Source organism: Esox lucius, chromosome 1, assembly GCF_011004845.1.
Source record: "Esox lucius isolate fEsoLuc1 chromosome 1, fEsoLuc1.pri, whole genome shotgun sequence".
NCBI classification, from domain to species: Eukaryota; Metazoa; Chordata; class Actinopteri; order Esociformes; family Esocidae; genus Esox; species Esox lucius.
Window position 1 is genome coordinate 29,809,669 of NC_047569.1, and position 12,082 is coordinate 29,821,750.

At 43.9% G+C, this 12,082-nt stretch overlaps 1 protein-coding gene across 3 annotated transcripts in view; it reads right to left on the minus strand.

Annotated features, from left to right (window-relative positions):
* Positions 1–12,082, minus strand: part of myo1cb (myosin Ic, paralog b) — a 50,964-nt gene that overhangs the window by 35,059 nt on the left and 3,823 nt on the right. Inside the window, exon 2 of one of the 3 annotated variants that reach the window (XM_034291607.1) lies at positions 8,337–8,363. The exons of the other annotated variants lie outside the window; for them this stretch is intronic. Within the exon in view, the coding sequence (XP_034147498.1) occupies positions 8,337–8,345 (9 nt within the window). The 5' untranslated portion in view covers positions 8,346–8,363. The remainder of the gene's footprint in view (positions 1–8,336; positions 8,364–12,082) is intronic. 3 annotated transcript variants of the gene reach the window in all.

The window sequence follows — 12,082 nt, forward strand, 5'->3', positions numbered from 1 at the left end:
AGTGGGTATGGGACTATTTTATTTTTTACCTCGCAAAACTCAAGCAGTACTTGAGTTTGGCAGTGACAAAAACTAGTATAACTTCTCCAACATTATCTAATTAGCTAACATCAGCTGAGCCAGCCAGTCAAACATAATGATGATTCACAGATAAAGTTCAAATGTTCCACAAAAGCTAGTTTGCTAGCTAGCTACTGTTGCTCAGTTAGTTATAAGCTAGCTAACATTGATTCTGCAAAGCAGCTGCCTTGTGACACGACACCCATCAGCTGCCACTGTACACAGCTGATAAAAAGGAGCATCTACAGTAGGGTGGACCAGTAATCCCCGCTTTCCGGGGACAGCACCTGTTTTTGGTGGCACGTCTCCGGCTGAAGCTGTCCCCAAAAAATTCCCTGTTTAACTGTGCGTTAAAAAGAGATCGCAAAGTGAAATATTTTACGTGGCAAGAAAGACCAGGCAGCAGAGGCTACTGGTTTCAATCACGTTGTGTTTGTTTTGGCCAACAGATGGGGTTGCTGGCTATATGAGCTTCATTCGCAATGCTACTAATTACTTGCTCGTAGCTAGTGTTAGAGAAAACTGCTGTGGTAAACACAGCCAAAAGCTAGCAAGTGTCAAGTGAATCCACAACATCACCACAAACGGCTTTTCAAGCCAGGTTCCAATTGTTTTAAATTCTAGTTAGTGATGTTATAATGTCACAATTTAATTATTAAATAGATAGATGATGGCACAATAAATTGTTTTTTCTGTTAGAGCAGAGAGGAAGGGGCAGAGGAAGAATAGATAGCAAGATTGAAGGTGATAAGAATTTGAGATAAAACAAACATTAGGCAAGCAATGGGAATCTGTTAACCAAAGTAATTTATCGAATAATAATTTATGATAGCGTCTTGACATTAGATCATTTTGTCACTCATTAACATCACACCAAGTTTGAATATTTTGCTAGACACCATTAACTATTGTGGTAAACTAGCTAATGTTTCTTATAAACGTTATATTTCTTATAACGTTTCTTAAGATTACTTCCACCACAAATAGCATCTATGAATTGTATGGCCGTTTTAACAGCTTATTAGCCAGTAATAGTCTTACTCGTATCTACTAACTTACTACTTGGAAAAGTCATAAGAATTGAGCAATTGCTAGCGAGACTGAAGATGAAATTTACACTGCCAAAGCTATTTAATTTCATGGCACAACAACACTTGTTTTTCTTTTATTCGTGAATGACATTGATATAATAACTATCAGTATAAGTGACCATAACTGACTTTTTCGTCAAGTGAAAAGACGAGAGAATCGTGGAAACCCCTCCTCTTTTACTGCCAAACGGGTTGTGATCTAGCCTATATTACCCAAAAAAGCATGCACGGATGCGTACTTCAAAAATCCACCAGAAATAGTTGCAATATACAGTGGGGAGAACAAGTATTTGATGCACTGCCGATTTTGCAGGTTTTTCACTTACAAAGCATGTAGAAGTCTGTAATTGTTATCATAGGTACTCTTCAACTGTGAGAGACGGAATCTAAAACAAAAATCCAGAAAATCAAATTTTTTGATTTTAAGTCATTCATTTGCATTTTATTGCATGACATAAGTATTTCATACATCAGAAAAGCAGAACTTAATATTTGATACAGAAACCTTTGTTTCTGCAGCAGGGATTTTGGCCCACTCCTCCATACCGACCTTCTTCAGACCCTTCAGGTTTCGGGGCTGTAGCTGGGCAATACAGACTTTCAGCTCCCTCCAAAGATTTTCTATTGGGTTCAGGTCTGGAGACTGGCTAGGCCACTCCAGGATCTTGAGATGCTTCTTACGGAGCCACTCCTTAGTTGCCCTGGCTGTGTGTTTCGGGTCGTTGTCATGCTGGTAGGCCCAGCCACGACCCATCTTCAATGCTCTTACTGAGGGAAGGAGGTTGTTGGCTAAGATCTCTTTTTGTCTCATCAGACCACATGGCCTTCTCCCATTCCTCCTCTGGATCATCCAGATGGTCATTGGCAAACTTCAGACGGGCCTGGACATGCGTTGGCTTAAGCAGGGGGACTTTGCGTGCGCTGCAGGATTTTAATCCATGACGGCGTAGTGTGTTACTAATGGTTTTCTTTGAGACTGTGGTCCCAGCTCTCTTCAGGTCATTGACCAGGTCCTGCTGTGTTGTTCTGGGCTGATCCCTCACCTTCCTCATGATCATTGATGCCCCACAAGGTGAGATCTTGCATGGAGCCCCAGACCGAGGGAGATTGACAGTCATCTTGAACTTCTTCCATTTTCTAATAATTGCGCCAACAGTTGTTGCCTTCTCACCAAGCTGCTTGCCTATTGTCCTGTAGCCCATCCCAGCCTTGTGCAGGTTTACAATTTTATCCCTGATGTCCTTACACAGCTCTCTGGTCTTGGCCATTGTGGAGAAGTTGGAGTCTGTTTGATTGAGTGTGTGGACAGGTGTCTTTTATACAGTTAACGAGTTCAAACAGGTGCAGTTAATACAGCTAATGAGTGGAGAACAGGAGGGCTTCTTAAAGAAAAACTAACAGGTCTGTGAGAGCCGGAATTCTTACTGGTTGATAGGTGATCAAATACTTATGTCATGCAATAAAATGCAAATTTATTATTTAAAAATCATACAATGTGATTTTCTGGATTTTTGTTTTAGATTCTGTCTCTCACAGTTGATGTGTACCTATTAAATTACAGACCTCTACATGCTTTGTAAGTAAGAAAACCTGCAAAATCGGCAGTGTATCAAATACTTCACCCCACTGTAACTGTGAACAATTTTATTTTAGGCTTACTATAACGTAGCTTCTGAAGGTGGTGGCCAGTAAAGTTGTGTCATTCCTAAACAAATCTTAATGCATAATTTGCTCGAGGCTCAAACACCGGTCCCCTTCATGAGAGCCAGCGTCTCTAACCACTACGCTATTTAACAAGGGGTAGTCAGGCAGTCACTCAGTAAGAGACATTCGCTCTTCTTGGCCGGCTCCGCTTACGCGGTCCGGCAAAAAGATTGAAGCGAGGAGAGTGTAGATGAGTAAGGTGGAAAGGTCGAGAAGGAAAGGAAGAAAGAGAATTAAGACGAGTGAAGAAAAGAGGAGAAAGACTGGAGGAGAAGAAAAAGTCTATTGTCTGTTATTTTTCAATTTTGCTGAAGTTCTCTTCTGCTCTTATTCTACCAGGACCACTGAATGGCTGTTCAGATTAGACAGTTCAGTTTGTCTGTAGCGGCTCTGTAAGATAACTTCTCTGTCTATCACAGTGGGCCTGTTAGATTAAATACAAGAATAACGGAATTGTCCCCTTATTTTATTTCATAAATAATAACATTGGATACTTCAATGATATATTGACCGCCCAACTAGAAATGTTCCCGGTTTTCATTTCATCTGGTCACCTTAATCTACAGGCTAGCCTAATTTAAGGAAAGAGACGCTTTTATTTTGGGTAGTATGTTTACAGTGTTATGCAAATTGAAACAAGCTAAGCATGCCGTTTGTGTCAGAGGTGGTAGGTTAGTTAACTTATGTGAGTAACATCATAAGCAAATATGCAAAATTTTACTGGATTCTGGAAGCTTTCGTTTTGACTTCTGAACATTGAATGTCACAGCACGCCTACAAATAGACATTCGTGGACAATGTATTCTGACCATGTATTCTGACAATGCTAATCTTGTGAAATCTCAATGAAACTCTTATAGTGTGAAAAGGCCCTCACACTCAAATTGTGATGGAGAGGGTTGAAAAGGTGTTTATAAACCATGGGGGATATATACACTCACCTAAAAGGATTATTAGGAACACCATACCAATACTGTGTTTGACCCCCTTTCGCCTTCAGAACTGTCTTAATTCTACGTGGCATTGATTCAACAAGGTGCTGAAAGCATTCTTTAGAAATGTTGGCCCATATTGATAGGATAGCATCTTGCAGTTGATGGAGATTTGTGGGATGCACATCCAGGGCATGAAGCTCCCGTTCCACCACATCCCAAGGATGCTCTATTGGGTTGAGATCTGGTGACTGTGGGGGCCATTTCAGTACAGTGAACTCATTGTCATGTTCAAGAAACCAATTTGAAATGATTCAAGCTTTGTGACATGGTGCATTATCCTGCTGGAAGTAGCCATCAGAGGATGGGTACATGGTGGTCATGAAGGGATGGACATGGTCAGAAACAATGCTCAGGTAGGCTGTGGCATTTAAACGATGCCCAATTGGCACTAAGGGGCCTAAAGTGTGCCAAGAAAACATCCCCCCACACCATTACACCACCACCACCAGCCTGCACAGTGGTAACAAGGCATGATGGATCCATGTTCTCATTCTGTTTACGCCAAATTCTGACTCTACCATCTGACTCATCAGAAATCGAGACTCATCAGACCAGGCAACATTCTTCCAGACTTCAACTGTCCAATTTTGGTGAGCTCGTGCAAATTGTAGCCTCTTTTTCCTATTTGTAGTGGAGATGAGTGTTACCCGGTGGGGTCTTCAGCTGTTGTAGCCCATCTGCCTCAAGGTTGTGCGTGTTGTGGCTTCACAAATGCTTTGCTGCATACCTCGGTTGTAACCAGTGGTTATTTCAGTCAAAGTTGCTCTTCTATCAGCTTGAATCAGTCGGCCCATTCTCCTCTGACCTCTAGCATCAACAAGGCATTTTCGCCCACAGGACTGCCGCATACTGGATGTTTTTCCCTTTTCACACCATTCTTTGTAAACCCTAGAAATGGTTGTGCGTGAAAATCCCAGTAACTGATTGAATGATTAGATAATTGCATTAATGAGAAATTGAACAAGTGTTCCTAGTAATCCTTTAGGTGAGTGTATATCCTCAACATTATACTCATTAAACATCAGAGGTGTTCATGAATTTGCCTGCACAAAACAATGATTTGATGAATGTACTTTGGCTGAAGACTTTATACATTCAGTTTCATTCAATATTCTGTGGAAATGTGGGTTTTCGATTAAGATCCCTACCTCATTCAGATGGACAAAGAAGCTTGTCTGTAAACGTAGACATGGTTATTGTATGAACTGCAGCCAGAAAGTAAAAATGCTCTTTGAAAGGTGGTGTCCTGTCGGGCAAGCAACGTCGCTTTGTTAGGACATGTTAATGCTTTGTTTACTATCACACATCAACTGTTACTGGAATGCATCAAAAGGACTTCAGCAGGTAGCCAACTGAACTGTCTAAAACGACCATTCCCGTTTTTTCCATACAGCTACACAACTTCTGATTTGACATCAACGGTCCCATTGGCCAAAACACAGGCATTTAAACAAAGGGACTAAAAGACGCCCTTCACTCCCTTTTAATATCAAATGATGTCACCGTCACACATCCTAATGATGGATGCTGCCCATTTGTCTTCCCTGCTCTCTAACCAAAACGATGTGATAACAGAAGACTGCCAACTCAGAGTTACATGCCGCACAAACGACCACACCCAGGCATGCAGGCTCTTTTTTTGGTTTTGCTGATGCAGATTATCTTAGACTAGTCAGCCAAACTGGCCTATGGTCACACTGCAACGTAAGAACATACAGACAGTTTTAAGTATCTCGGAGTAGTGGGGTCCAGTGTTTATGAAGTAGCGGTGTGCTGAGTGGCTCTGGTGATCAAGCATGGTGTTAGCAACACCTGGGTGGCGAAGTGTGATTCCTAGGACCACCTATACATAGCAGTCCTGGAAGCTATTAGTGCCCTAATTGAGATTGTTTTCATAGTACTAAAGCTGAGCTTGGTTGGATCCCCTCTTTAGGTATCATTTAAAAGGCTCAATGAGTACCGGTTTAATGCTGGAGACTCCTACCAAGTACAACAAAAACGTACAACATGCATACCTGGGTACCTATGAGCCCAGAGTAGTTCAAGACTTTGCAGGAGGGAAAAGTTACATTTTAAAATAGTGTGTGTATGTGTGTGTGTGTATTGTTTGATATTGCAATAATTTCAGGGAATCTTGGAATCTAATGATAAAGCTTTGGTTTTGGAAGTGGGGGACCACTTTGCCCAGATTAAGTATAAGCCAACCTCTTTCCCAACAGAAGATAGTCTTGGGACAAACACTCTTCACATTGCAACATCTCTGGAATCTTCCATTACCGCAACCAGCCCCTGAGTGGAGTCAGGGGTCAGGCTGCTCAGATGGAAACAGGCCGGCATTCAAACAACCAGGACTGCCTCCCCCAACCACACATTCCAACCATCACACCTTATTACTTGAAGCCCCTCTCTGCCCCTGAAACACACACACATGGCTTGAACTCGCTCCACTGCCAGGGGACCAGTCTGGACAAAATTATTATTAGGGGACCACATGAGCCCTGCAGGAGACAGACAGAGGGATGAAGGGAGCTAGGTGTCGGTGTTTGGATGGAAGATATGCATGAACAGTGATTTGCATTCAGGGAGCACAAAGGTCATAGGGCAAATAGGGCGGGGGCTTCTTAGACATGAAGCCAGCGGTTGCTCAATTTTGTTCCCCCTCTTTGCCACTGTTTGCTTATTTCCCTCTCCCAGGCCAAGCTCCAGTCACGCCAAGCTCCCCGATAGGAAAACACCAACACGTTGCATGCAGTTGACTGAAAAGCAGAAATGTAAACATTCAGATGTAATATGGAATATCATGTGGGAACTGAAAAGACCGTATTTAAAGTATACATAAGGTGTCTACGTGCTGACAGAGGTACAGTACTATACTATAGCCATGTCTACTTCAGAGTGCTACTTTTAACTTAGCCTATCAGTGGTAAACTCACGGGTTGGCCAATCAACAAGCTCTACTGTAATTTCAGTGACATTCATCAATCTACAGACAGAGAAAATGCTTACTACTACTCTAACTCCAGGCTAAAAACCTGCTTCAACCGTACTGAGTCAATAACTGTGCAGTGTTACACAACTTTGTGTCCTGTTGAAAATCCTCACCTGAATTACCCCCCCCCCCCCCTTACACATATTCCCCTACCCTTCCTGAACATTGAGACACTGTCAGTAAATGGCTAGGTACACAAGGACACACCTGCATGCGATTGCAGTCGGCTTAGGGCCCAGGCAGAATTGGAGTGAACCTGGGTAAAGATTAACATGCATGGCGGGCAGGCTGGCCAATCGGGGATAGATAGAGGGGGATGGGCTGCAGGCCGGCCAATCAGGAATAGACAGAGGGAGTGCGACAGACTGGCCAATCAGGAATAAATAGAGAGGGATGGGCCGGTTGACTGGCCAATCGGGAACAGATAGAGGGGGATGGTCCAGCAGACTAGCCAATCACTAACACAGAGGGGTGGTGGGCGGGCCGGCTGGCACAGTGAAGCTGGCTGAGGTCCCAGCACTGACAACCACTGAAAGGAACAAAGTTAAAGCAGGGTTGGGCAGGTCAATTTCCAAACCTGTAACAGTTCCCAGTTACCTGTTCAAAATGGTAATCGGTAATGGAACTTCAGGATTAACCAGTAAACCTGATAAGTTTTGAATCATTTTGCCTTTAACAGTGAACAAGGGTCCATTCAGGGCGTTTGGTGCTTCACATCAGCACTCGCTGACTTGTGCTCAGACTCACTCTGGAATAAAAGCCAACCTGTGCCTTTTTCAATGCTGAATTGAATATAATTCACACAAGTGTCCGTAATCTGATTACAACATTTTCCCTGGTAACATAACTGATTGGCTACAGTCATAATGTGATCAGCAGTTGTTTAGAGACTCTGTAACCAATCATCCATGCTAATCTATTCCCAGAGCTGTTAGTGTCATCCTGTCGAATAAATACATTTATTTTACAACAAAAACAGATCTGGCAACAGATTGCATCAATGCCAGGTGAGATTCTCAGAAGAACCCCAGACCACACTACCAGGAGGTGAACAGACGGTCAGGGCTTAGATGAGTACATGCAAACACACAGTGGTTAACCATAGGGTTGGTGTGTGGAAATAGACTGTGACAGAGTCAGATAAAGAATATGCAATTTACAGTCAGACAGTCTGGGTATGGGGAGTTGGTCATTGAGCAAATGGTCACACTTTCACAAAGGAGGTCCAGCAGATCCAGGAGACTACAGGTTATCAACCACAGAGGTACAGAAGGTCCAGGAGACTACAGGTTATCAACCACAGAGTTACAGAAGGTCCAGGAGACTACAGGTTATCAACCACAGAGTTACAGAAGGTCCAGGAGACTACAGGTTATCAACCACAGAGGTACAGAAGGTCCAGGAGACTAAAGGTTATCAACCACAGAGGTACAGAAGGTCCAGGAGACTAAAGGTTATCAACCACAGAGGTACAGAAGGTCCAGAGGGGCACCTTACCTGGTTCATCTGAATGGAGCAAGAGGGCTGGAATACAACATGACAAGATATTGAGAAGTCAGAATTGTAAAGGCCACATACATGCTTGTATGAAGGTATGAAGCAATGCAGCTGTACTTTGTGCAAAATGGCCCTGGAAACCCTATTGAAACACTGGAGTATCCAGACCATGTCCAATTCGAGACCAGATACAGGACATGTTAGTTCTCACTACACTACTACAACAACAGTTACAGTCATATAATAACAGTTATATAATAAAGTTATTACATAGTCAGTTATAGTCATTCTTATCCTAAAGTATTTTTATAAAGACCTATATCACAATACAACCCTGAAGCAAATAGCTGAATCATGACCATGGTTGATATAGGCTAGAGGCGTATTAGGTCAACTGATTTATTCCTATGTTAAGTCAATGAAACATCACACAGGGCAGGATTAGTGCCGCAAATAGGACCGCTAAGCCCCACCCCCCCTTCCTTTCCCACTGCTCTTCAGTTTGCCTTGACGCTGAGGGCCAGAGGACGATGAGATAGAGAGGATTAGCTAAATATCTCACACCCACAGGTTAATCAGTGTGAATGTGTGTATGTGCGTCTTACAGCGTGTGTGTGTGTGTGTGCACGCGCATGCAGCGTGTGTGTACATAGGACGCAGAGGGATTTAAAACATCCCTGGTCAGCGCTGGGCCTGTAACAGATAAACATGAATGGCTGAGCAGCTCCACCAACAGAACAATGTCCTGCCGGCAGAGAACACCGCGGTAGCATCATGAGGAGGAGCCACACCAGCCGATGCAGGCTACGTTTTCTACATTTCACGCCAACAGCTTTTCTCACAACTTTGAAGGTCTTTTATTCGGAGACACAACATCCTAGAAGCAAACGTACGTCCACCCGGCAGGAAACGGAACCGCCCATAAAGGAGTGATAGAAAAAGGGGGCGGTACTAACAGAAACTGTCCAATGCGACAAACCTCCGCTTGGTATGTCTTAATGTTTTAAAAAGGTCTTGCTACAGTAGGTATCCCCGGCTTGACTAAGCCAGAAGGATTCTCCAGTGTGACTGTGGTTTGCTCCGGACACGAAGCAGGACGTGGGACCAGGGTGGGGCCCAGTACCACATTTCTGGTAGAAAAGCCACAGCTTAAAAAAGGGACAAATTCCAGATCCTCGGAACAGCTTGGCTCATGACTCACTGGCATACATACAACAGACTATATTGACTCACGGCCCCGACACGCACTTCTACACTGACTCGATCCAAACACACACACACACACACACACACACACACCTCTCTCGCATACGACACCCAGCACACCTCACAGCTACAGAGTGTTGACGTGAGACCAGGACACTAAAACAAGCAAAAAAAAAAGGGCTCAAACACAAAACAAGTTCTCCCTCGCTCAGAATTGTCAGCCAAACTTTCAAATGAAGCGGTTTATCTTTCCCATCAGTTTCGCCCTGTCTGCAGGTATGTTCCCTGTCTGCGAGACTAAGACCCAACAAAAACGTTGATTATGACTTCTCCCGTCATTTCAACAACCCTCAGAGCACAACATTAACAGTCGCCGTGGAGAAACCCGCCTGAGATGACACCAAGCAGACGAAGTAAAAGCTTTAAGACTGTGACCTCGGTTTGACCTTCAGATCACAGGTCAAGTGATCCGAGCAACATGACCAAAGACAGTGGATGAATTACAGTACATTCTGCAGGCCGTTTAACATCAATGGGAAAAAACACAAAACTGCGGGTATGCCCCCCGTCTGCGGGTATGCCCCCCGTCTGCGGGTATGCCCCCCGTCTGCGGGTATGCTCCCTTTCCCAGGCGACCCTGCAATTCTGACATCAAAACATAACCAGGCCACAGACTCCAGATTTAAATCCTCCTCCATTATTTCTCAATGTGGTCAGTTGGTTCCTCTACTACCAGCGTGAAACATGTAATAGTCCATTCCACGCCGTCCCTCATGGTGGCCGTTATCAGTGTAGATTGTCCCAGCCCAGCCCTATCTGGAGAATTCCAGTCATGCCATATCTCCCTGCTGATTGAGTTACCGCGACCTCAGTCAGAATAAGTATGGTACGTGACACGCCACAGTTCTGAAACCATGTTAATGGAGAGGGTACTGCATGTACGTTAGTTCCACTAATCCCCAAGGTTGGGTCGCAGATTGTCCTGACCTTATTATTTGACCGGTGTTCCTATCCTAATACATGGTTAATCTCCCTGATCATCTCTCTGTCAGTATTCATTAGTCTCTACTAACAATCCAAACTACTTAAGAAATGGTTCAGTCTAACAGGTCCTTGCAGTTACATTTTTACATGTATTTAGCGGGAGCTCTTATCCAGGGGACGACTAAGAGGATTGATTGAGCGGTCTTGCTCAAGGACAGAACCGCATACACTAAAAACCTGAAAGACTTGGGATTCGATCTGGCCACATTTCAGTTACTAATCAATTGCGTCACGGCTTGGCTATCTGGCACCCACTTCTGTGGGTGTTGTCGGAGACCGGGTCTGAGAGTTGGACGAACTGATTTAGGCCGGCAGGAAAAGCAGAACTGCGAACCCTGAGAGTTTCCTGTGTTAGACCTGGAAGAGGCAGAACCAGGTGTATCCTACGAAGTCTCCCGGGGTAAAGCTCAGCGGTGATGACAGGTGGCATGACAAGGTCGGCCGAGCAGCCCATGCCACCGCCCTTCAACAGAGAGACTAATGCAAAAACCAAAGATACCATGCAAATAACGTGGTGGTGTCATTGGTAATGTTTGACTCTGTTGAACGCCATTCTGCTAGAATCTATAGCTTCACCAGACAATGGCTGAGGGTTGATCTATGGAGCGCATGCATCTAAAACAATCAGTCTAAAACAAAAAATCCTAGCAGCAGTGATCCAACTGAAGAAATACTGTGAAGCAGTTTTTGTGCCGGGACGGGTAAAAGCAACTGAAATATTTTGGGAAATCTAGGTTACATTGAAACAGATGAGAAAAACAACCCCAAGAACATTTGTTGTGAAAAACGTTATTGACAGCATCATCAACTGGACTATTCAAATGATTGTAATTTTTGCAGACGACCTTGTCCTGAGGAGCCTACAGTGGTGAGGACATACATTTTGATTACTTTCCCTACTTGCCCCAGACAGGAATCACATAGGGTTGCTGGTGTCTTGTTCTACCAACGGAGTAATACGGGACCCTTAGTGATCTACACATTCTGGCATGAACCATGAGCCAAAGACCCAATAAAAATGTGGATTATGACTTCTCCCGTCATTTCAACAACCATCAGAGCACAACATTAACAGTCGCCGTGGAGAAACCCGCCTGAGATGAAACCAAGCAGACGAAGTAAAAGCTTTAAGACTGTGACCTCGGTTTGACCTTCAGATCACAGGTCAAGTGATCCGAGCAACATGACCAAAGACAGTGGATGAATTAAAGTACATTCTGCAGGCCGTTTAACATCAGTGGGAAAAGACAGTGACAGCAATGCAATAGCATTTATGTCTGATACATTTATTCATTAACTTTCACCGAACCCAACAAAAACAAGGGAGCGGAAATTCTTGCTTCCTCTTCTGTCTCTGGCGTGACCACTTGCATGCAGCCACAGTTCAGTAACAGGTGAAGGAACTCAAGCTAAAGTAATTATTGACAAGAGTGATGTCCTCATGGATAATCATCATATATGGTGATGTAACCATGACAAGGGGTAGATTAAGACCA